This window comes from Rhinoraja longicauda, chromosome 44 (assembly GCF_053455715.1).
Source record: "Rhinoraja longicauda isolate Sanriku21f chromosome 44, sRhiLon1.1, whole genome shotgun sequence".
Taxonomy (NCBI): domain Eukaryota; kingdom Metazoa; phylum Chordata; class Chondrichthyes; order Rajiformes; family Arhynchobatidae; genus Rhinoraja; species Rhinoraja longicauda.
Window position 1 is genome coordinate 8,026,577 of NC_135996.1, and position 25,881 is coordinate 8,052,457.

Here is a 25,881-nt window from a genome sequence, read left to right on the forward strand (position 1 = left end):
CCATTCCTTCTCTCCAGAGATGCTGCCTGTCCCGCAGAGTGACTCCACCATTTTGTGTCTATCTTTGGTTTAAACCAGCATCTGCAGTGCGTTCAACCACAAGTAAACTACAGTCAGAAGGGTCCCGACCCAAAACACCACCTAACCATTCCTTCCACAGATGCTCCTGACCCGCTGAGTTACTCCAGCACTGTGTTCCACACAGGAGTAACTTGGCAGTAAACACACAATGCAGTAACAGGCTGCCCCAATGCTCACCATCTATTCTCCAGCACCACATTGCCCAGTCAGTGTGCTCTGCAGGACCAGTCTGGTTCTGGAACCGCCCCACTAATCTGCCCTCCCCGGTGACCACCACTGACCAGAGGATCAATCCACTAACCGCCACGTTAAGTTATGGCCAGACAGATTGGTCCCAGCACACAAGAGCATTGCAGATTCTCCAGTCTTAACAAAGGACAGGAAGAAAGTTTGTATCCGGCTGCTGAATGTTTCCTGCAGTAACACCACTTTAAAAGCAAAAGGCAAATGAAGTACAGTTTCCTAAACATGTCGCTCGCTCAGGGCAACAAGAATTAGGCAAATACTGAAACTCCAGAGCGATGATCATGTCACCGAGCTGCAACAGCATTGTCACTCTGGACAAGTAGAGAGTGGGGACTGGGGAAGACTGCAGGTAGATACACCTGGCCAAACACTGGCCTGTTATAGTGGGGACTACAGGTAGACACACCTGGCCAAACACTGGCCTGTTATAGTGGGGACTACAGGTAGACACAGCTGGCCAAACACTGGCCTGTTATAGTGGGGACAGCGCAGGTAGACACACCTGGCCAAACACTGGTCTGTTACAGTGGGGGACTACAGGTAGACACACCTGCCCAAACACTGGCCTGTTAGGGGGGGCAGGCACACCTGCCCAAACAACTGACTGTGTAGAGTGGAGACAGATAGACAGTGGGAACCATGGTAGAATGCAGGCAGTCACACCAGTTAGAGTGGGGACAGGAAGCTGCCAGAATCAGATGTATGGAAGCTTTCACCCAGGACCCCTGGATCTGAGTGGTGTGGCTACTTAATAACTGTGGCTAAATGTTTGGTGCAGCCTTGTCACAATCTTGAGGCTGTGGGCAGCTTCACTCCAGATCTGAGCGATGCTAGACGTGTGCATGGGCTGAGGTTTCGTGCTGGGCCAACAGTGGAGAGGCAGCAGCAAGGGGGTTGATCCTGGATCACCAGGAACAGGCAGCCTACCTGCGCAATAGTGGGGTTGGATCCCAATGACTGAAACAGCCCACAACATCTCCATGACATTAACCCCTTCTTGACAATGCACTAATCCTGCCCACAAGCAAGGACAGAGGATGTCACCAACTGTACAATGGAGACACTGTGACACCAACAAGCAGGTACACTGGGCAGGCAAACAGTTTTAAAGTAACTAAATTAGGCATCTTAGATGACAATAAAAATATAAAAAAATAGTTATTTTCAAATTACATAAAAAAAGGTCAGAGGCATGGAAACAAGACCCTGATTGTACAGCTAATGTCCTGAACACTGCTGGTAATGAGAAAAAAACAAAGCTGGCCACAGGAATCAATTAATAAAAAGTTAGCCCCCTCTCGAGATGACACCAAGCATCTGCGAAGTGCAGTTATTATGGAGCCTTTGTTTCGGAAGTGCTTACAATTGTTTATACACTCCACAACACCAGCATGTATGTTACTGATCGACAACTCTGGTAATACATTTTGCAAACAGCAGTTAAAACACACACTTTGGGGCTGGAGGGAAATAGGTGGGGAGAAGATAGTAAAGTGGGAATTTCTCAGTCAAAATTCTTCTCTTTCTTTGAGGAGAATTTCTCCAAAGATCACCCACTTTACATGTGCAGGAACATTGTGAAGTGCTTCACCACCCGAATCTAACTGTGGCTCTGTACAGCTTCTGTTCCACATCCAGGCACACATTTGGCCCCAACTCATCGAGCAACTTGAAGTCTATAAGTTTACAGTGGAGCTACACTTGAAGCCAACATCGGACGTTTGATACAAGCCTTCACATTCCCTGATCATCCACATGTGCTTGTCTCTTCCCATCATTGAGAACGTGCCCAGTGGGGACTTCTACAGTGACTGGCTTCTGGGGATCGAGACCAGAAAAACTAATGGCTGCAAGAAACATCTTAAAGAGTAAAAAAAGATTAAAAAACATGAAGTGTTTTTAAAAACAGATGCAAGGCCACGACTGGATAAGGTGGCTAGAAAGGTGAAGCCGAGATATCCTTGGTATTTGTAAAGCTACCAATTAACTCAGTTCACCTTTCGCACACGAGATGGGTCCCTCCCAGAGCTGTGCCAGACGTGAAGTGGTGGAGCTTTGAACTAATCAGGTGGTGTGGAAAATGATTGAGTCACCCCATTGCTCACCCATTGTTCCATAATCTCCTCTGCTTTGCAGCCTCACAGAAAGGGAACGTAGAATGGATACCAACTCCTTCCACTCCTCCATGGCATAAAGATTAAAAACACTGTTCTCAAAGAACAGACAGTATTCTGCACCCTGTTTCACTGATCACACTTTGTCCCTTCAAAAAGAGGAGTAATCACAGAAGTTGGTGTCCTGAGCTGCGGCAGAAAATCACTATAAAAATAGAAATGAAAGCTCTTTAAACTTTAGCAGAAAGGCAGACGGTAAAGATAGTTACATTCTAGGGGGAATGTGAATCCAACAGGCAGATAGCTCTGGGGATACCAACAAATCAACTGTTCTTGAAAATACCAAATATCATTCCAAAAACATTTGTTTAAAACAAAACCCACACTGGACTCTTCCCCACAGAACCCCCTCTCAAATGATTGCATCTTCTACACTGGACAATTTTACAATAACAAATTTAAAATCATCCACTCACTTTTCTCTGTAATTGAGGCAATAAATGTCTGCTATTTTTGGTTTGAAATACTTAGGACAGGAAATGCTGACACTGCGCACGTCACTGAGAGCCTGTTGTTGGTGACCAGGGGGCAGGCACGTTAGTTGTGGTGGGACCAACATTCTCATCAGCCTTCCACACACAGTTAAAACATCGGTGGACACAGCAGAGATTTCACTCCCCTTTCCCCCCAAACAAACCCGCCTGGATCCCAGCTCCCAGGGATATCTCTGCACAAACAGGAACTGCGGATTAGATTTCACGAATGACTGGTCCCGTTTTTATGGCAGAATTGTACCTGCTAGTGTTTAGAAGGATCCTGGTGTGGAGCTCCTGCGCAAACAGAACACGGACATCGCTGTGCAGTGTGGCATTGAGCAGCAGCCTGACCGAGCTGCTCTGCTGGTGTGTCTGAGTGTCTCAGTGTGCATGTGTGCGTGTGTGTGTGTGTGTGTGTGTGTGTGTGTGTGTGTGTGTATGTGTCCGAGTGCGTGCATGCATGTGTACGCATGTACGGTGTGTGTGTGAGCGCGGTGTGAGTGCATGACTGCGTGTGCGCAATGTGAGTGCCCGCACGCGTGTGCATAAATGTGTGCGCGCACGAGTGGTGTGTACGCGATGTGTGCGTGCGTGCGAGCGTTTGTGTGCGCGCACGAGTGGTGTGTACGCGATGTGTGTGTGTGTGATGTGTGTGTGCGCGGTGTGTGTGTGTGTGTGCGTGCGAGCGTGTGCGTGCACGATGTGTGTGTGTGTGCGCGTGCGAGCGTGTGTGCGTGCACGATGTGTGTGTGTGTGCGCGTGCGAGCGTTTGTGTGTGTGTGTGTGTGTGTGTGTGTGTACGCGATGTGTGTGTGTGCGTGCGTGTGCGCGCGTGTGTGCGCGCGTGTCCACGTGCGCACAAGAAACAGGCCGTCAGCTTCAGGGAGGCAAGGAGAGGGGGGGGTTATGAAGTCACTGTTTCTGTTGCCATGTCGATGGGCTGCTCCATGGTTTCTATGGTGGTCTCGGGACCCTCCACCTCTGTCGTCATGGTGATGATGGGAATTGTCCCATCATCCGTCACCTCCTCCACCACAGTGATCTCCTCAGCTGTGTTGTGGATCCGAGCTATGGCCTCCAGTCTCATACGGTACTCATCCGCCTCCTGCTCCTTCTTCAGCAGCTGCTGCCGGTACTCCTGGGCCTTCGAGTTGGCTTCATGCAGCTGCTTCTGCAGTAGCTCCCTCTCCATGCAGTCATCCTGCAACACACCAGGGGAGGCAATGCAGGCGTTACTCTCCATGCAGTCGTTACTCTCCATGCAGTTATCCTGCAACACACCTGGGAAGGCAACGCAGTCATTCACATCCTGCAACACACCAGGGGAGGCAATGCAGTCGTTACTCTCCATGCAATCGTTACTCTCCATGCAGTTATCCTGCAACACACCAGGGGAGGCAATGCAGTCATTCACATCCTGCAACACACCTGGGGAGGCAATGCAATCGTTACTCTCCATGCAGTCGTTACTCTCCATGCAGTTATCCTGCAACACACCAGGGGAGGCAATGCAGTCGTTACTCTCCATGCAGTCAGTATAACTCTCCAGAACTGATAAATTCATTTTTTGAATCACAAACGTCCATGTGACTTTCTGGTCTTTTACTCTTGAAACACTGGTTACCTTTGGCAAGTTAATTGGAAGCAGCGATTTCTGGTTGCAGGAACTTGCTGCAACCCTCAGTCTCTACACTGCTTGCAAGTCTCTCCTCCCTCCACGTTATCCTCACAACCCTATCTCCTCCCCAGCTTTGCCTTGAAGGCATTTTTAATAAGTGCCTCCAATGCTTCTTTGCAACGTTGACAAGTTTCTCCAGACTCCCCCACAGGGTGCATTTACACTCACCATGTTTTTATGCTCGTGATCTGATCAACCCAACAAGTGGAGATAGTACGCTGCATCTTCTCAAAGTCTTCTGTCAGCTTCAACAATTTTAAAGTTTGAGGATTCAGTTCACTGAGGGAAGTAGTCTCTGCACAACCTCCACACTTGCTGCAGAAGACCCATTTTATATTTGCTCCACACTTGCTGCAGAAGACCCATTTTATATTTCTCAGCTCTGAAACTTTGCAGGTTATGGAACTAGGTTCTCCAGTTGAAGCGTGGCCAATCTTTTACCTGAACTAAAGATAATCCCGCAGCTTTGATATATTCTTGTTAATACTTATTTATATCTGCTCCACGCTCTGCACACTTTGTTGTTAGAAGGGAACAAGAACAGCAAACTAATTACGTTTCTACCCATTTTAACAATCTCCTGGGGTTTTTAATTTGATAGCTTGCAACCGGATTTTGTGTTTTCCTTTCTTTTAATGACTTCATTAGCCTGCATCTCTACTTTTAGATTATTAGCAAAGAGAACCGTAAGCTTAGTTTGTGGCTCCCACTCCACCTAATGCCCCTTGCATTAGGGTTAGGGTTAGACCGCTCCATCATTCCTGCAGAGGATTGAGATCCATGCTCCAACTGGATCCGTGAAGCTGTGCATGGACTAAGGATTCTTCCCTACCTTCTCCATTGTGTCCGAGTGGTTCAGGACAGCCTCCAGACACTGTTTCCTTGTCGGCCTGTCTTCCATGATAATGGTCTCTTCTTCGACATGGGAAGCCGGGACTGTCAGAACTAAGGAAGAGTACAGGATTTGGTCAATTGTTGACCCCGGCATTAGGACACCAAACAGGCACATGCTTTGGTCTCCAAACTCTCAAACTCCGAGATAACACCCATCCCTCACCACCTCTTTCACCCCCTACAGTTCTCAACCTGACAACCTCCTGGCCAACGACCACTGTTGATCACCAGGAAGGATTGAAGCTTTGTGCCTGTGGTGCAAGAGAGGCCGGAGGTTTGGGGGTTAACACTGTACATTTAGCTGCTGAAGAGAAAAACGGTTCATTCCAAACATTCCAGAATCCCCACATATCTTATACAGATTGGGGGGATCTTGTAGAGGTCATGAGGGGAATAGATCGGGTAGATGCACAGAGTCTCTTGCCCAGCGTAGGTGAATCGAGGAGCAGATGACATAGGTTTAAGGTGAAGGGGAAAAGATTTCCTAGGAATCCAACGGATAACTTTTTCACACTAAGGGTGATGGTTGTACGGAGCAAGAGCTGCCCGAGGTGGTAGTTGAGGCAGGGATTATCCCAACGTTCACGAAACAGTTGGTGAAGTACATGGATAGGACAGGTTGGGAGGGATATGGACCAAACGTAGGCAGATGGAACTAGTGTGGCTGGGACATGCTGCCGGTGTGTGTAAGTCGGGCCTGTTTCTGTATTGTATCACTCTGTGAGTCTTTGGGACTAGTGTGGCTGGGACATGCTGCTGGTGTGGGTAAGTCGGGCCTGTTTCTGTATTGTATCACTCTGTGAGTCTTTGGGACTAGTGTGGCTGGGACATGCTGCTGGTGTGGGTAAGTCGGGCCCGTTTCTGTATTGTATCACTCTGTGAGTCTTTGGGACTAGTGTGGCTGGGACATGCTGCCGGTGTGTGTAAGTCGGGCCTGTTTCCATGCTCTGTGAGTCTAAGTCCCACTGGCCCAGGTGGGCTGCTTTAGCTCAGACCTACCTTGCTGCCCGTCCTGCATGGTCACAATGAACTGCTGACCGCTGTGGAGGCCAGCCTGAAGGTTACCCAGCTGCACACCACCGTCAGTCACGATGGTGATGACCCTCTGACCTCCGCTCCCTACAACTTGTTGAATTGCTGACTCAACAGAATCTTCGGTTACAACCTCCTCCATCATCACTGTCGAGGAAAACAAACGCGAGTAAATGCAGCGTCGGGCCGTGCATGCAGCACAGTCTCGGGGAGCCAGGGCTGGGCCATGTATGCAGCACACACCAGAGCGGGGCCATGCATGCAGCACACACCAGAGCCGGGCCATGCATGCAGCACACACCAGAGCCGGGCCATGCATGCAGCACACACCAGAGCTGGGCCATGCATGCAGCACACACCAGAGCTGGGCCATGCATGCAGCACACACCAGAGCTGGGCCATGCATGCAGCACACACCAGAGCTGGGCCATGCATGCAGCACACACCAGAGCTGGGCCATGCATGCAGCACACTCCAGAGCAGGTCGTGCATGCAGCACACTCTCGGGGAAACAGGACCGGGCCGTGCATGCAGCACACACCAGAGCAGGCCGTGCATGCAGCACACACCAGAGCAGGCCGTGCATGCAGCACACTCTCGGGGAGCCAGTGCCGGGCCGTGCATGCAACACACTCTCGGCAAACGCAGCAGAGGATGACACCACCACATTAACACAGGTTCAGCAGCTGAATATTCCCTCCTCACACAAGACACTGGGTGGCAAACACAAACAGCGACACACCACTGGTCACCGGTCAAGCCCCTGGAACAGCTGCAGCTGACAGACGACGTGCCCAGTCAGAGCTCAGCTCAGCAGGTGTTGTTCACCTGGGGTTGCAAACCTTGTCACCACACAGACAGAGTTACCAATCAGGATTATAACTCACCACTGGAGAACCACCATTAAATCACGGTGGTCCTATCAGGGACATTTGTTAAATCAGCCCTTCAAGCAGAATCCACGAATGCCCCCCACACTCACTCACCAGAGGTTGTCTTGTTGGAAGCTGAGGCCACCAACCCTGCCAGGTTCATGACCCCCGCGGGTGCGATGATGAACTGTGGCGTGGCGATGGAGACGGAGTTGGTCTTCTCTGGATTGGTGTTGACTTGGTTGTGCATTGCCTCCTGAGAAGGACACAAGGTGAACCATTTACAGGCTTCCACGGCCCTGGGTAGAGCCTGCACTAATGCTACAAATCCTAACGTTGGGTAAACAATAGCCTCATGTGAATGGAGCCCAGCGCACTTCAGTGACAAACACTTCCTATAACATGATATTGTGCTCATAAGAAACCATGTGCTATAGAAAATGATGTAGACATTTGTGTCAATGAGGATGTTCCAGGCTGGAGAGTTACGCATTAGCAGAGCATTTTATCTCGCCAATAGGAAGCTCAAAAATAAATTCAATTGTAATAAATTTACTTTTGTTACTGCAATGTTAAAATACTCATGGCTGCATGTTACATTGTCGAATAACAGTCAAACATGTCAATAGAAACGATTGCTTGTCACAGTTTGTCCTCCTGTTTAAATCCATGTCAGCTTTTCTGCCAATTTTTTGTTTAAAAAAAAAAAGTAGTTCTCTATTTCCCTGTCAAAAATCACATGATAACCAATTTGGCCCGCCCAACATAAATAGTGGTTCCCAATTCATCACTTGTTTTATATTTAATTCATGTTATGGAAACACACTATGTAGCAGAACTACCTGCACTACACAACCTTGTAAAGAGGCCACGAATTGTGTGGAATTTTGCACAGATTTTGTACAAGATCGGTGGCACGGTGGCGCAGCGGTAGAGTTGCTGCCTTACAGCGAATGCAACGCCGGAGACTCAGGTTCGATCCTGACTACGGGCGCCGTCTGTACGGAGTTTGTACGTTCTCCCCGTGACCTGCGTGGGTTTTCTCCGAGATCGTCGGTTTCCTCCCACACTCCAAAGACGTGCAGGTATGTAGGTTAATTGACTGGGTAAAATGTTTTTTTTTTTAAATTGTCCCTAGTGTGTGTAGGATAGTGTTAATGTGCGGGGATCTCTGGTCGGCGCGGACTCGGTGGGCCGAAGGGCCTGTTTCCGCGCTGTACCTGTATCTCTAAAGATGACGAGTGAAATGAAGGGTATAATCAGAGGGTAAAGATTAATCAAAAGGACCCTTTGGAGCATGAAATGAATTCTGCAAAACCGGATTCCTCCCGTGCTGAAACATACTGGAAGGCAATGTGGAGTATTCATTACCAGAAACAATATCCTTCACCTTACCAACAACAGCAAAAGAAAACACTTGGATTGAAACACAGAAACATGCCAATAATGATCTCCACGTGGTCTCCCCCTCCATCTTAAGCAACAGAATCTGCACTCTGTTCTCCCTGCCTTTATCCAGCCTCCCTGTAAATCTGCATCAATCAATTCCCTGCGGCATCAAGTTCCACATTCTTCCCATTCCTCAGTGACAGACGCCTCTCTCAGATTCTCTTTTGGATTTCTTTGTGATTATCTTGTGTTCATGCTTCATGGCTGTGGTCTCCAGCAGTCTCCAGGATAGTACAGCACAGATACAGAACCTCAGCCCAAGATATCTGTGTTGAACACAATGCCAAATTAAACTAATCTCGCAAGCCTGTGTATCCCTTCATACCCAGGTGCTTTTGTAACACCACACTATTCCAGGAACCCACCACTCTCTGCACGATAAATAAATTGCAGCGCCCATCTCTTTTAAACTTTCCCCCTCTGACCGTAAACCAGTATTTGACATTTCCACCTGGAGAAGATTTCATCTTCTACCCTATCTAAGCTTCTCATAATTTTATAAACTCCTATCAAGTCTCCCCTCAGCCTCTGACATTGCAGAGAAAACAATCCATATTTGTCCAAGCTCTAGCTAATATCCTCTAATCCAGGAAGCATTCCAGTAAACACACCTTCTCCAAAGCTCCCACATCCTTCCTGTAATGGGACGGCCAGAACTGCACAATATACTCCATTACAACTTCTCTAATATCTACCCTGTAACTCTAAAGCTTTTAAAAAGTTCACCAGCCTGTTCAATCTTTCCTGATGGATGTAACTGTGTCAGTGATGTGCAAATTCCCAGTTGCCTTATCTTGAAATATAGTTTCATGTTTTGCATCTTTTGAAACCATGCAGTAATTACCAGGACAGAGATTTCTGGTCAACAGGAATACAAAGGGCGAGGTTGTGGGCTGGGCTTCAAATGATAACAAGACATTGAAAATATATATTCTGGGAGTGGCACGGTTCCAACCATTAGACCAAGCACGGCACCAGATTATGTCTTCATCTGTTTTTCTCTTTTGGATCGTCCAAGTCAAACTCCATTTGATCCACAGTTCGAAGCGTGCAATTTGCAAACGAGGTTCCTGTGAATTGTAACAGGGCTCCCCTGGGCAAGGTGCTAAAGGCACAGAGGCCCCGTGTCAGTGAAACGCATCTCTACGTACCTGCAGGGTCGCCACCAGGTCAGGGTTGTGTTTGTCAAGGGCGATGTCAAAGGCATTTTTATCAAATTTGCTCAGAGTATGAACATCGGCCCCATATTTGAGTAAGATCTCAACCACCTCGCGATGATCGTGTTCTACGGCCCAGTGCAGAGCGGTCATCTTCAGCATGTCTTTTGCATTTATGTCTGCGTTGTTCTGTGTTGGTACAAAAAGGCGGCACTTTCAGAGTCAAAGTACAAGATGCACGCATCAAAAAAACATCTCCGAAACAGTAGTTGCACTAATTAGGCCACACAGTTTAAAAAAAATATTTTCTATCCTTACAACTAAGGGTCTCGACCCAAAACGCCACCACGCTTTAGTTAAACATTTTGTTCAAGATGGCCGAGCTGTTGTATTTGGCTGCCTGCCACTGTATGTTGTTTCTTTTTTTTTTCCTAATCAGATGTGCAGCACTTTGGTCAAAGTGGGTTGTTTTTAAATGTGCTATACAAATAACAATTGACTTGACTTGACTTGACATTCCTTCTCTCCAGAGATGCTGCCTGTCCCGCTGAGTTACTCCAGCATTTTGTGTCTGTGCTTAACTAGTATCTCTATTCCATTATCTATATGGAATATTTGAATATTCCCACCCAAATAAATCTACTCAAATGCCTTGAAAATAGTTGTTCAGTCAGCAGTCACTGTGCTCTGAGGAAGTGACTGGCAGATTTAATTATTGTTTCTTTGAGCATCCCAGCTGAAAAGCCTGACATCATTAATTGTCTTGGTGCAAATATATTGTCTCTCCCTCCCCTGTCAAATCTATCATTTTAAACACCCATTCTTCTGAACTCAAGGAGACAAAAGTGTAATAAACCTACTATAATTTAATTTCTTAAACCATGACCTCACTGGAAAAATTGTGCAGTACTCCCTCAAATATATATTTTCTCAGATATGGACCAGCTCAGATAGCTGCACAAGGATATTCTTTTTGCTTTCTCATTCAAATTGTCATGTCTTGTATACACTGGAATTTAGAAGGATGAGAGGAGATCTTATCGAAACGTATAAGATTATTAAGGGGTTGGACACGTTAGAGGCAGGAAACATGTTCCCAATGTTGGGGGAGTCCAGAACAAGGGGCCACAGTTTAAGAATAAGCCATTTAGAACTGAGATGAGGAAAAACTTTTCCGTCAGAGAGTTGTGAATCTGTGGAATTCACTGCCTCAGAAGGCAGTGGAGGCCAATTCTCTGAATGCATTCAAGAGAGAGCAGGATAGAGCTCTTAAGGATAGCGGAGTCAGGGGGTACGGGGAGAAGGCAGGAACGGGGTACTGATTGAGAATGATCAGCCATGATCACATTGAATGGCGGTGCTGGCTCGAAGGGCCGAATGGCCTCCTCCTGCACCTATTGTCTATTGAATAAATGTCAAAATTCCATAAAGCTTTTTGATTTTTGTTCTTATGCATAAAACTGTCACAGTTCATGGACATGAATCTATTATTATGAACCAGCTCCTCTGTACTTGCTAGTTTTCATAGCGGAGGAATGACAACGTTTGGTCTCTGTCAGATCCAAAGCCCCTCCAGCCCATTCAAATCAGTATAACGTCTTTCAACTGGAATCCCGGTCGACTTTAGAATTTGATAAAATGACTGGTAAGGGCGGGGATACTAGAATCAAATCATGCAACACTTTGGAAACACTCAGCAGCTACTGTAGTAAAGAAGGAAAAATATTGTTTCAGGTCAAAGATAGACAATAGGTGCTGGAGGAGGCCATTCGGCCCTTCGAGCCAGCACCACCATTCAATGTGATCATGGCCGGTCATTCTCAATCAGTACCCCGTTCCTGCCTTCTCCCCATACCCCCTGACTCCGCTATCCTTAAGAGCTCTGTCCAGCTCTCTCTTGAATGCATTCAGAGACTTATCATATCATCATATATATACAGCCGGAAACAGGCCTTTTCGGCCCACCAAGTCCGTGCCGCCCAGCGATCCCCATACATTAACACTATCCTACACCCACTAGGGACAATTTTTTACATTTACCCAGCCAATTAACCTACATACCTGTACGTCTTTGGAGTGTGGGAGGAAACCGAAGATCTCGGAGAAAACCCACGCAGGTCACGGGGAGAACGTACAAACTCCTTACAGTGCAGCACCCGTAGTCAGGATCGAACCTGAGTCTCCGGTGCTGCATTCGCTGTAAAGCAGCAACTCTACCGCTGCGCTACCGTGCCTTCTGAGGCAGTGAATTCCACAGATTTACAACTCTCTGGCTGAAAAAGTTTTTCCTCATCTCCGTTCTAAATGGCCAACCCCTTATTCTTAAACTGTGGCCCCTGGTTCTGGACTCCCCCAACATTGGGAACATGTTTCCTGCCTCTAACGTGTCCAACCCCTTAATAATCTTGTACGTTTCGATAAGATCCCCTCTCATCCTTCTACATTCCAGTGTATACAAGCCTAGTCGCTCCAGTCTTTCAACATATGACAGTCCCGCTATTGCGGGAATTAACCTAGTAAACCTACGCTGCACGCCCTCAATAGCAAGTTCTTTCTTTCACTGATGTTTTTTTTAAATGACGTGCTTATTGTCCTCCTCTCTCACACAAGAGCGTTATACACTAAATGTATAATTTATACACAAATATACACAAATGCAATTGGTGTCTCTCCTGTTGTGCTTGTAGAATTTTCTCCTCTTATTATTGAAGCGCACAGCATTGCTGAACTTTTTCTCCATGTATTTTATTACTTATAGACTACTATGTGTTCACATTACCCTGATCAGCAGTTCTACGATGCTTGCGTGACCCGCAGCTGCTGCCATATGTAGTGGTGTCCTGTCAACTTTGGTACGAGCGTCCCGGCTAACTCCTGCTCTGAGGAGGACTTCTGCTGTGGAGTAGTGGCCATATTGTGCGGCTAGGTGAAGTGGAGATGTTCCAAGCTGGGAAGCAAAGACAATGAATCATCAATTTCCAGTTGGGAGAGATGTCCAGGAAGCCCATGTCTCGACCCGAAACGTCACTTATCCATGTTCTCCACAGATGCTGCCTGACCCGCTGAGGTACTCCAGCACTCTGTGAAACGTCACCTATCCATGTTCTCCACAGATGCTGCCTGACCCGCTGAGTTACTCCAGCACTCTGTGAAACGTCACCTATCCATGTTCTCCACAGATGCTGCCTGACCCGCTGAGGTACTCCAGCACTCTGTGAAACGTCACCTATCCATGTTCTCCACAGATGCTGCCTGACCCACTGAGTTACTCCAGCACTCTGTGAAACGTCACCTATCCATGTTCTCCACAGATGCTGCCTGACCCACTGAGTTACTCCAGCACTCTGTGAAACGTCACCTATCCATGTTCTCCACAGATGCTGCCTGACCCGCTGAGTTACTCCAGCATTTTGTGTCAATCTCCCATGCCTTCAACAGTGAACATTGGAAAGGATCAATGGCAATATAGTTTACCACACATGAAATCTCACGCACAAAAAGGTCCGCTCTCCCTTCACCTTGTCGTGTACACTTGCAGGGCAACACATCACCAGCACCCCAGCCCACATCTTATTGCATCACCCAAACCCTCAACAGCTGTGCACTCAGGAATCCCCACCCCTTCCATGGTCATGCCCCAGCTCGACAATACCGCGTGTTAGGATGCAGGCAACACTGTCAACGACAGAATTATCCGCCCCCTCTCCAGATGTCTCGACAGCATTAGAACAGCAGCAGACAAAAAAGCCAGCGGCAAAAGACTATTTTCCTACAGAGAAACAATAAACTAATTACAACAGCCAATTGTTTTATCTGGTGACATTACACAAATCAGTCATTTGAACCCACGGGGTAATCTGGCTAAACGCACCACCTCACCCTGATGATTCTCAGCTCTTTACCCCTACCAGTATTGACAGCGGCACTTCTGCCATCTTTCCCAGTTGTACTTTCCCACAACTTTGGCATCTTGTCTGCACTCCTACACTCTCCTAGGCACTCCGTGTTATTAAACGTAGGTGAAGGTGACTGGGTCTAGGATACTGCCCTGAGGAGATCTTCTGTGGTACCCGGGAACGAGGATGATCCACCACCAACAAACACAACCCTTTTTGAGTCAGGTCCAACTACTGGAGTGTTTTTATCCCCATGATTCATGTCAGAGCTCCTTGATGTCACTGCCAAGTGAAACGTCCTCTGAAATATTCAGATATTCACCAGTTTTGCTCCATCTTTGAGCATTGGTGAGCAGGACAGTGGGTGCCACAATGCTGAAAAGAATATAAAAATAGCAATAATATGCATTATCATTGTCTCATTCCTTTGTTGCGTGCACTTTCTCCCTTTGCCCAGCTTCTAACTCTCACAACGTCCGACAGTTCACCCAGTTAACTTCTCAAGTCTCTGGTATTCCTGTACTTTTGTCTGTATTTTCCCTCCTCTCTCGTCTCAGGCCCGGGCTGCTGTCTGACCCCTGCAAAAAGTCTATCCCCTACTCCCAATTCCTCCGTCTACGCCGCATCTGCGTCCTGGATGAGGTGTTTCACACTAGGGCTTCAGAGATGTCCTCGTTCTTCAGGAAACGGGGCTTCCCCTCCTCCATTATAGATGAGGTTCTCACTAGGGTCTCTTCTACATCCCGCAGCTCCGCTCTTGCTCCCCCTCCCCCCACTCGCAACAAGGACAGAATCCCCCTCGTTCTCACCTTCCACCCCACCAGCCAGCGGATCCAACGAATCATCCACCAACATTTCCGTCACCTACAACGGGACCCCACCACTGGTCATATCTTCCCATCCCCTCCCCTCTCTGCGTTCCGCAGAGACCGTTCCCTCCATAACTCCCTGGTCCACTCGTCCCTTCCTACCCAAACCACCCCAACCCCGGGCACTTTCCCCTGCAACCGCACGAGATGCAACACCTGTCCCTTTACCTCCCCCCTCAACTCCATCCAAGGACCCAAACAGTCTTTCCAGGTGAGACAAAGATTCACCTGCACCTCCTCCAACCTCATCTATTGCATCCGCTGCTCTAGATGTCAACTTATTTACATCGGCAAAACCAAGCGCAGGCTCGGCGATCGCTTCGCTGAACACCTGCGCTCGGTCCGCATTAACAAAACTGATCTCCCGGTGGCCGAGCACTTCAACTCCCCCTCCCATTCCCAGTCTGACCTTTCTGTCATGGGGCTCCTCCAGTGCCATAGTGAGGCCCACCGGAAATTGGAGGAGCAGCACCTCATATTTCGCCTGGGCAGCTTGCAGCCCAGTGGTATGAACGTCGACTTCTCCAACTTTAGATAGTTCCTCTGAACCTCTCTTCCCCTCCTCCTTCCCAGATCTCCCTCTATCTTCCTGTCTCCACCTATATCCTTCCTTTGTCCCGCCCACCCTGACATCAGTCTGAAGAAGGGTCTCGACCCAAAACGTCACCCTTTCCTTCTCTCCCGAGATGCTGCCTGACCTGTTGAGTTACTCCAGCATTTTGTGAATAAAAACCCCGGACTGCTGTTTATGGATTTCCTGATCACTGCTGATCCTAAACAGCATCCCTCTCCCCATCAGAACTGCCCCCTCCATCAACTCCTTTAAGTCCAGGCTCAAAACCTATTTCTACTCCCTAGCGTTTGAGGCTCATTGAGGAGGCGCTGTGAACTGTTTGCGTGCTACTGTATGTTTCATTTTTTTCTCCTTAGTACCTAATCAGATGTACAGCACTTTGGTCAACGTGGGTTGTTTTTAAATGTGCTATACAAATAAAATTGACTTGACTTGACTTGACTTGACTACTAGCTCTCAGACAGACTGTTGATGGCTGCCAGTTTATCACTACACTTCCGGTGACTAGTTCTGGTCTAGGTCACACAGGACTGCTCCAACGTTAATAGACAATAGGTGCAGGAGTAGGCCATTCAGCCCTTCGAGCCAGCACCGCCATTCAATGCGATCATGGCTGATCACTCTCAATCAGTACCCCGTTCCGGCCTTCTCCCCATAGCCCCTCACTCCGCTATCCTTAAGAGCTCTATCCAGCTCTCTCTTGAAAGCATCCAATGAACTGGCCTCCACTGCCTTCTGAGGCAGAGAATTCCACACCTTCACCACTCTCTGACTGAAAAAGTTCTTCCTCATCTCCGTTCTAAATTCTTAAACTGTGGCCTCTTGTTCTGGACTCCCCCAACATTGGGAACATGTTTCCTGCCTCTAATGTGTCCAATCCCCTAATTATCTTATATGTTTCAATAAGATCCCCGCTCATCCTTCTAAAGATAGTTAAAAGATATGAACAAACATTGCTGCCCCACATTCATCACATGCCCCCATCAGAAGTCTACGTACCCAATCGGTGGTAAACGGAGCGCCATTTGCCATCAGTGTCCGGACCTCATCATCCTGACCCTTTCGCGCTGCCTCCAACAACCTCTTCCCTAAATCCACCAGGGACATCTGTGTGAGAAATATCCAGAGGTCAGAGGTCAATGTGTGAGAGGTCAGTCAATGTCCCAACTGAGGTGCCTTTGTGGATGAAATCCATCGATCAATAAGCAGTTCAAGACAAAGATATGAAACTTAAACCACTGCAATTTTCCGGGAGTGACAAGGTCGTTATTTAAGTGAACATTCTGGAGAAGCTGGGGCTGTTCGCCGAGGAACAATTTGAGCGGAACCAGTAGATGCATTTAAAAATCACAAGGAAGTGGGAGTAAAGTCTGAAGGGTCTTGACCCGAAACGTCACCCATTCCTTCTCTCCAGAGATGCTGCCTGACCCGCTGAGTTACTCCAGCACTCTGTGAAACGTCACCTATCCATGTTCTCCAGAGATGCTGCCTGACCTGCTGAGTTACTCCAGCACTCTGGGAAACATCACCCATTCCTTCTCTCCAGAGATGCTGCCTGACCCGCTGAGTTACTCCAGCATTTTGCGTCTATCTAGGGAGTAAAGAGAAGCGGTGTCCCACTGAAAGGTTTGGGGACAAAATAATGGTTGGCCACATCGAGAATTTCTAATGCAGCTTATTATTAGGGTCTGGAATGTACTGTGAAGGATAATGATGGGGGATAGATAGAGTTACAGCATTTAGAAGGGAATTGAACAGTCTGTAGGCCGGTGGGGAAGATTAGATGAACATACAAGGAGTGTTTGTGTAAGAAAATAACTGCAGATGCTGGTACAAATCAAAGGTATTTATTCACAAAATGCTGGAGTAACTCAGCGGGTCAGGCAGCATCTCAGGAGAAAAGGAATGGGTGACATTTCGGGTCGAGACCCTTCTTCAGGCCCGAAACGTCACCCATTCCTTCTCTCCTGAGATGCTGCCTGACCTGCTGAGTTACTCCAGCATTTTGTGAATAAATAAAAGTAGTGTTTGGTGGCTCTGAGTCTGTACTCACTGGGGTTAGAAGGAATGGGGGTGGGAAGGGGGAGGATTCGCAATGAAACCTACCAAATAACGAAAGGCCTAGATTGATTGGATGTTTCCAGTAGTGGGAAACTCTAGGTGCAGAGGGCACAGTCTCAGAATAAAAGGATGTACCATTTACCTCCATGTACAGAATGGAGACGAGGAGCAATTTCTTCATGCAGAGGGTGGTGAATTGTGGATTTCATTGCCCAGAGGGTTGTGGAAGCAAAGACAATGGATATTTTTAAAGCAGGGATTGATAGGTTCTCAATTAGTAAGGGTGTCAAAGGTTAGGGGGAGAAGGCAGGAGAATGGGGTTGAGAGGGAAAATTAGATCAGCCATGATTGAATGGCGGAACAGACTCGATGGGTCGAAGGGCGTAATTCTGCACCTATGTCTTGTGGTAAGACACAGAAGAATGGGATTAGCAGATTGCTTATACTTATCAGGCCAAGTGGCTTCCTTTCAGTGACTCTGGAACTACACCACAAGAGGGAGGCTAGAAAAGGTCAAGTAAAACAGGGCAGGGCACATTGGGAGTTTGCAGCTCACGAGCTTTAAAAAAAAAAAGTGTTTTGTAAAAACCGAAACAGCAGCAGATGCAAGCAAATCATGGAACAAAAACGTGGCAAACATTGATGAGACAGGGCTCCAAAATAATCCTAACTAAATTGACCAGGTTTATAGTTCGACAGGAAAGGTATGGGTGGTTCAGTCTGAAGAAGGGTCTCGACCCGAAACGTCACCCATTCCTTCTCTCCCGAGATGCTGCCTGACCCGCTGAGTTACTCCAGCATTTTGTGAATAAATCAATTTGTACCAGCATCTGCAGTTATTTTCTTATACATAAGGTATGGGTGGTGGTGGAGGGGAAGGAGTAGCCTCAAAGATTGATCAATTTATGTGAAGGACTAAGATAGAAGCAGGAGGAGACTTTAAAGAGAGAACCGATAAACTGTAAAGACTGTTGTGTCTGTTGTGTAGGGTTTTTATCAGTAACTGTGAACCAGCAGAACACACAAATATGGAGGTACACACAAAATGCTGGGCGGGTCAGGCAGCATCTCAGGAGAGAACGTCTCAGGGTGACGTTTCGGGTCGAGACCCTTCTTCAGTCTGAAACTTCACCCATTCCTCTCCTGAGATGCTGCCTGACCCGCTGAGTTACTCCAGCATTTTGTGTCTACCTTCGATTTCAACCAGCATCTGCAGTTTTTATTTCCCTACACAAATATGGAGATTGCACACGCGGGTAACAAAACCAAGGTTCTACTATTCATTTGGTCAGGGAAAGGCAGAATAATATATAAAGAAAATGAAATGTTTGAATAGTTTCAGACTTTTTTTGCAACATATTATAATGGCGCAGCACAGAACCAGGCCTTTTATTCTAATGTGTAATGCCAGCCATCAGACATAGGGCATCTTTAGTCAGAGGGTGGTGAATCTGTGGAATTCGTTGCCACAGAATGCTGTGGAGGCCAAGTCATATTTAAGGCAAAGATAGAGAGATTCTTGATTGGTATCAGAGGTTATGGGGAGAAGGCAGGAGAATGGGGTCAGGAGGGAGAGATAGATCAGCCATGATTGAATGGCAGAGTAGACTTGATGGACCGAATGGCCTAATTCTGCTCCTAACACATGATCAGACATTTATTCACAAAATGCTGGAGTAACTCAGCGGGTCAGGCAGCATCTCAGGAGAGAAGGAATGGGCGACGTTTTCGGGTCGAGACCCTTCTTCACACTGATGAACATGGTGGAAAATGAGGACTTTCATATGAAGAAAGACTGGATAGACTCGGCTTGTACTCGCTGGAATTTAGAAGATTGAGGGGGGATCTTATAGAAACTTACAAGCTAGATGCAGGAAAATTGTTCCCGATGTTGGGGAAGTCCAGAACAAGGGGTCACAGTTTAAGGATAAGGGGGAAGTCTTTTAGGACCGAGATGAGAAAGTATTTTTTCACAAAGAGAGTGGTGAGTCTGTGGAATTCTCTGCCACAGAAGGTAGTTGAGGCCAGTTCATTGGCTATATTTAAGAGGGAGTTAGATGTGGCCCTTGTGGCTAAAGGGATCAGGGGGTATGGAGAGAAGGCAGGTACAGGATACTGAGTTGGATGATCAGCCACGATCATATTGAATGGCCTACTCCTGCACCTATTTTCTATGTTTCTATGATCAGACAATATAATTTTCCAGCATTTCAGCCAGGACACAGCTGAGATTCCAAGAAACCAGCGGATAGACGATGTACTCTTGTTCATAAAGGATAGTTAGGATAAACCTGGAAACTACTGGCCAGAAAGGCTTAAATCACTGAAGGGGAAGTTGTTGGAGATTCTGAGAGATTGCACATGTTTACTTGGAACGATGGTGACTCATTAGGCATCTGCATGGTTTTCTGGAGGGGGAGAAAAAACTGGTCTCATAAATCTTTCAGGAAGTAATGAAGAAAACTGATGAAGACAGTTTAGTTCAGGTCATTAAAAGAAAATAACTGCAGATGTTGGTAGAGATCGAAGGTATTTATTCACAAAATGCTGGAGTAACTCAGCAGGTCAGGCAGCATCTCGGGAGAGAAGGAATGGGTGACGTTTCGGGTCGAGACCCTTCTTCAGACTGAAGTTTTGAACATTTCAAGTCCTCTCACCCTCCACTTTATCTTGCCCTCTGGTTATAGACACCTCTACCATGGGGAAAGATTCCCAACACTATCTCTGGCCCCTCAATTTTGATTCCCTCACATTTCCCTGCTGACTTTCTCATCGTTGAAATGCTTAAACACATGCAATATCTCAGGGAATCGTCTGCCAGCAAATACACTGCACGTGTGGCTATCAGAATTGTGTACAGAAGTACACTTTAGGGCGGTACAGAGGCAGGGCAGTAGAGCTACTGCCTTACAGCGCCAGAGACCCGCCTTGTACTCGCTGGAATTTAGAAGATTGAGGGGGGATCTTATAGAAACATACAAAATTCTTAAGGGGTTGGACAGGCTGGATGCAGAAAGATTGTTCCCGATGTTGGGGAAGTCCAGAACAAGGGGTCACAGTTTAAGGATAAGGGGGAAGTCTTTTAGGACCGAGATGAGAAAGTTTTTTTTCACACAGAGAGTGGTGAATCTGTGGAATTCTCTGCCACAGAAGGTAGTTGAGGCCAGTTCATTGGCTATATTTAAGAGGGAGTTAGATGTGGCCCTTGTGGCTAAAGGGATCAGGGGGTATGGAGAGAATGCAGGTACGGGATACTGAGTTGGATGATCAGCCATGATCATATTGAATGGCGGTGCAGGCTCGAAGGGCCGAATGGCCTACTCCTGCACCTATTTTCTATGTTTCTATCCTGACTATGAGTGCTTGTCTGTACAGAGTTTGTATGTGTTCCCCATGTGTGAGGGCTGGCATAACACTACGGAGTTTGTATGTGTTCCTCATGTGTGATGGCTGGCATAACACTACGGAGTTTGTATGTGCTCTCCATGTGTGAGGGCTGGCATAACTCTGTAGAAGGAATGGCCTGCTTCTGTGCTGCGTCACTAATATATTGCCAACAATTCTGAAACAATTCAAAGATTTAATTTTCGTTGTGTATTAATCTGCTTTTCCCTGACCAAATGAATATTAAAACCTTGGTTTTTCCCTTGACCGCGTGGGTTTTCTCCGAGATCTTCGGTTTCCTACCACAGTCCAAAGACGAACAGGTTTGTAGGTTAATGGGTTTGGTATGAATGTACAATTATCTCTAGTGTGTGTAGGTTAGTGTTAAAGTGCGGGGATCGCTGGTTGATGCGGACTTGGTGGGCCGAAGGACCTGTTTCCGCGTTGTATCTCTCAACTGAGGTTAGGACGGTGGTATGGAATATGGAACAGCACAGCACAGGAACATGCCCTTCAGCTCAATGTCTGTACTTAACATACCACGTTAAACAAATCTTCTGGATTTTTTTGAGGATGTAACTAGGAAAATTGACACGGGAGAGCCGGTGGATGTGGTGTACCTCGATTTTTAGAAAGCCTTCGACAAGGTCCCACATAGGAGATTAGTGGGCAAAATTAGAGCACATGGTATTGGGGGTAGGGTACTGATATGGATAGAAAATTAGTTGGCAGACAGAAAGCAAAGAGTGGGGATAAATGGGTCCCTTTCAGAATGGCAGGCAGTGACTAGTGGGGTACCGCAAGGCTCGGTGCTGGGACCGCAGCTATTTACAATATACATTAATGACTTGGATGAAGGGATTAAAAGTACTATTAGCAAATTTGCAGATGATACAATGCTGGGTGGTAGTGTGAGCTGTGAGGAAGATGCTATGAGGTTGCAGGGTGACTTGGACAGGTTGTGTGAGTGGGCGGATGCATGGCAGATGCAGTTTAATGTGGTTAAGTGTGAGGTTATCCACTTTGGTGGTAAGAATAGGAAGGCAGATTATTATCTGAATGGTGTCAAGTTAGGAAAAGGGGACGTACAACGAGATCTGGGTGTCCTAGTGCATCAGTCGCTGAAAGGAAGCATGCAGGTACAGCAGGCAGTGAAGAAAGCCAATGGAATGTTGGCCTTCATAACAAGAGGAGTTGAGTATAGGAGCAAAGAGGTCCTTCTGCAGTTGTACAGGGCCCTAGTGAGACCGCATCTGGAATACTGAGTGCAGTTTTGGTCTCCAAATTTGAGGAAGGATATTCTTGCTATTGAGGGTGTGCAGCGTAGGTTTACTAGGTTAATTCCCGGAATAGGGGGGGACTGTCCCATGTTGAAAGACTGGAGCGACTAGGCTCGTATACATATCGTTTTATGCATATGAACAAAAATCAAAAAGCTTTATGGAATTTTGACATTTATTCAATAGACAATAGGTGCAGGAGGAGGCCATTCGGCCCTTCGAGCCAGCACTGCCATTCAATGTGATCATGGCTGATCATTCTCATTCAGTACCCCGTTCCTGCTTTCTCCCCATACCCCCTGACTCCGCTATCCTTAAGAGCTCTATCCAGCTCTCCCTTGAATGCATTGAGACTTGGCCTCCACTGCCTTCTGAGGCAGTGAATTCCACAGATTTACAACTCTCTGACTGAAAAAGTTTTTCCTCATCTCCGTTCTAAATGGCCTACCCCTTATTCTCAAACTGTGGCCCGTCGTTCTGGACTCCCCCAACATTGGGAACATGTTTCCTGCCTCTAACGTGTCCAACCCCTTAATAATCTTATATGTTTCGATAAGATCCCCTCTCATCCTTCTAAATTCCAGTGTCCACATATAAGATTATTAAGGGGTTGGACACGTTAGAGGCAGGAAACATGTTCCCAATGTTGGGGGAGTCCAGAACCAGGGGCCACAGTTTAAGAATAAGGGGTAAGCCATTTAGAATGGAGATGAGGAAAAAAAAATTCAGTCAGAGTTGTAAATCTGTGGAACTTACTGCCTCAGAAGGCAGTGGAGGCCAAGTCTCTGAATGCATTCAAGAGAGAGCTAGATAGAGCTCTTAAGGATAGCAGAGTCAGGGGGTATGGGGAGAAGGCAGGAACGGGGTACTGATTGAGAATGATGAGCCATGATCACATTGAATGGTGGTGCTGGCTCGAAGGGCCGAATGGCCTCCTCCTGCACCTATTGTCTTAAACTAATCTCTGCATGCACATGATGCATATCACCCTTCCTTGCATTTCCAAGAGCCTCTCTGACATCCTCTTAAACACCACTTATCGTATTTGCCTCCATCAATATGCCAAGTAGGTCATTCCAAGTTTTTGTATTAAAAAAAGCATGCTTCCCACATACCCTTTAAACTTTTCCCTTCTCACCATAAAGCTATGCCCTCTAGTCTTTGACATTTCCACATGGGTCGAAAGGCAGGAGATGAAAAGACCAAATGATGGAGGAGTGGTGTGAAAGGGATATAGGCAGAAGGAAACGGGGAAGACAGACAAAATAGAGGGCAAAAATGAGTGCACACCCAGGTGTGGTGCAAGGAGGGGAGGGGGGAGGAGGTAAGTGACTCAAAAACCAGAGAATTCAAAAGTTCATACTGTTGGGTTGTAAGCTACCCAAGCAGAATATGAGGTGCTGTTCCTCCAGTTTGCATGTAACCTCCTCTGGCAATGGAGTCGGCCCACGACAGAACGGTGAATATTGGAATGGGGGGGGGGGGGGGAGGCGTTAAAAGTGTTTAGCAACCAGGAGATCACGTGGGCCTAGGCAATGTTTGCGTGGAGGTGTTCAGTGAAATGATCGCCACGTCTGTGCTTGGTTTCGCTGATATAGGAGTCCAGGACAGAAAGGAATGGGAAGGGGAGTTAAAATGGTTTAAATGTTTAGCAACCAGGAGACTTGGGCAAAAGTGTTCAACGATACGGTTGCCGAGTATATGTTTGGTCTTGCCAATATAATGGAGGCCACACAAGTGCACCAAATACAGTGGATGAGATTCCACTCTAACCTTATCTACTGCTTGGGTGGGTTGGGCTGAAGTGCCTTTTTCTGTGCTGTTTGACTGAAAATGACCACTACAGCAAAAATGGTACAAAGTGGCATTGGGCCATCTTAGTTGAAGGAAAGAGGCTGCAGTTTTAAAATGACCACCCGATCTTTCCATTTGACAATGAATGGTACAAGGAGGAATAAACGTCCACAAACTCTCATACTGTGTTTACCAGAAGAGGCGAGTTACCAAACACTGGCACTAATCTGGGCTGAACAAAGCCCATTCCCCCACGGGTCAGTGTGAACACATCTTGTGACGGACAAAACCAAGTCTCTCAATTCCATCTCTAGCTGAAGTATTCGGGACAACCTGTCAGGAACAGTGTGTGTGGGATGGAACTACAGATGTTGGTTGTCAGCAACAGCCACACATTTACACACTGGCATTACATGTAATACATGTGGCGCAGCCGGGGAGACCGATGGCGGGAACCGGGGCGGTAACTGTACTTTCCCCGTCCCGGGGAGAGGGTGATCACAGCGGGGCGGCCCGAGTGTCGGCTGGGTGGGATATGGGACCCGGGGGGTGGAGGGGGCCCGGGGGGGTGGAGGGGGCCCGGGGGGGTGGAGGGGGCCCGGGATGTGGAGGGGGCCCGGGGGGGTGGAGGGGGCCCGGGGGGGTGGAGGGGGCCCGGGGGGGTGGAGGGGGCCCGGGGGGGTGGAGGGGGCCCGGGGGGGTGGAGGGGGCCCGGGGGGGTGGAGGGGGCCCGGGGGGGTGGAGGGAGCCCGGGGGGTGGAGGGAGCCCGGGGGGGTGGAGGGAGCCCGGGGGGGGGTGGAGGGAGCCCGGGGGGGGTGGAGGGGGCCCGGGGGGTGGAGGGGGCCCGGGATGTGGAGGGGGCCCGGGGGGGTGGAGGGGGCCCGGGGGGGTGGAGGGGGCCCGGGGGGGTGGAGGGAGCCCGGGGGGGTGGAGGGGGCCCGGGGGGGTGGAGGGGGCCCGGGGGGGTGGAGGGAGCCCGGGGGGGTGGAGGGGGCCCGGGGGGTGGAGGGGGCCCGGGATGTGGAGGGGGCCCGGGGGGTGGAGGGGGCCCGGGGGGGGTGGAGGGGGCCCGGGGGGGTGGAGGAGTCCCGGGGGGGTGGAGGGGGCCCGGGGGGGTGGAGGGGGGCCCGGGGGGGGTGGAGGGGGCCTGGGGGGGTGGAGGGGGCCCGGAGGGGTGGAGGGGGCCCGGGGGGGTGGAGGGGGCCCGGGATGTGGAGGGGGCCCGGGGGGTGGAGGGGACCCGGGATGGAGGGGCCGGGGGTCCCGGGGTGGAGGGGGCCCGGGGGGTGGAGGGGACCCGGGATGGAGGGGCCGGGGGTCCCGGGGTGGAGGGCCCGGGGTGGAGAGGGAGAGGAATGCGGAGCTGGGAGAGCGGGATCCATGTTGCGGTGAGGGAGGCGGCGGGTCCGGCCCCGGGCAGGCAGGGAGAGGCCGCTGCGGGGCCGGAAATATGTCCTGGGGTCGGTCTGCGGCACCGGGGCGGGGGATGAGTGGTAACGCGGTGACGCGGGGGTGAGCGGGGCCCGGGGGCGCGGTGACCGGTGACGCGGGGCCCGGGCGGGGATGAGCGGGGCGCGGTGACCGGTGACGCGGGGATGACCGGTTGCGCGGGGGCCCGGGGGCCCGGTGACCGGCAGCGCGGTGGCCCGTGACGCGGGGATGACCGGTTGCGCGAGGCCCGGGGGCGCGGTGACCGGTAGCGCGGGGCCGCGACAGGAAGCGGGGCCTGGCGGCGGTTCCGGGGGAAGTCGCGGAATTTGCCGAGACTCGACTTCCAGCATCCGGTGAAACCTGGAATTAAACCGGCGGGCGCCGTTACCTCCGCGCCCGGGCCGCGTCCCTCTCCTCGCTGCTCCACTCCCCCGGCCCGGTCGGGCCCCGCGCTCACTACTGCCGCCGCTCCGGCCCCCTGTCTACCCCCGCCGCCGTCGCCGGGACCGCACTTTATATTTTAGTTTAAATA

The 25,881-nt window shown here is 49.0% G+C and overlaps 1 protein-coding gene across 1 annotated transcript; it reads right to left on the minus strand.

Annotated features, from left to right (window-relative positions):
* Positions 1 to 25,881, minus strand: gabpb2b (GA binding protein transcription factor subunit beta 2b). Its single transcript, XM_078431930.1, has 8 exons — positions 25,738 to 25,881; positions 16,398 to 16,505; positions 12,839 to 13,006; positions 10,054 to 10,248; positions 7,568 to 7,709; positions 6,549 to 6,728; positions 5,488 to 5,600; positions 1 to 4,178 (listed from the first exon to the last, which is right to left on the minus strand). Exons 2-8 carry the CDS (start codon positions 16,503 to 16,505, stop codon positions 3,882 to 3,884), a joined length of 1,203 nt encoding a protein of 400 aa, XP_078288056.1. The 5' UTR covers positions 25,738 to 25,881; the 3' UTR covers positions 1 to 3,881.

Coding starts and splice junctions, on each gene's coding strand:
- gabpb2b (XM_078431930.1), bottom strand. CDS start 16,505: ATGTCCCTGGTGGATTTAGGGAAGAGGTTGTTGGAGGCAGCGCGAAAG. Junction 6,729..7,567: donor TTCCAACAAGACAACCTCTG/GTGAGTGAGTGT, acceptor TTTCCTCGACAG/TGATGATGGAGGAGGTTGTA. Junction 5,601..6,548: donor CATGCAGGACGGGCAGCAAG/GTAGGTCTGAGC, acceptor ACTCTTCCTTAG/TTCTGACAGTCCCGGCTTCC.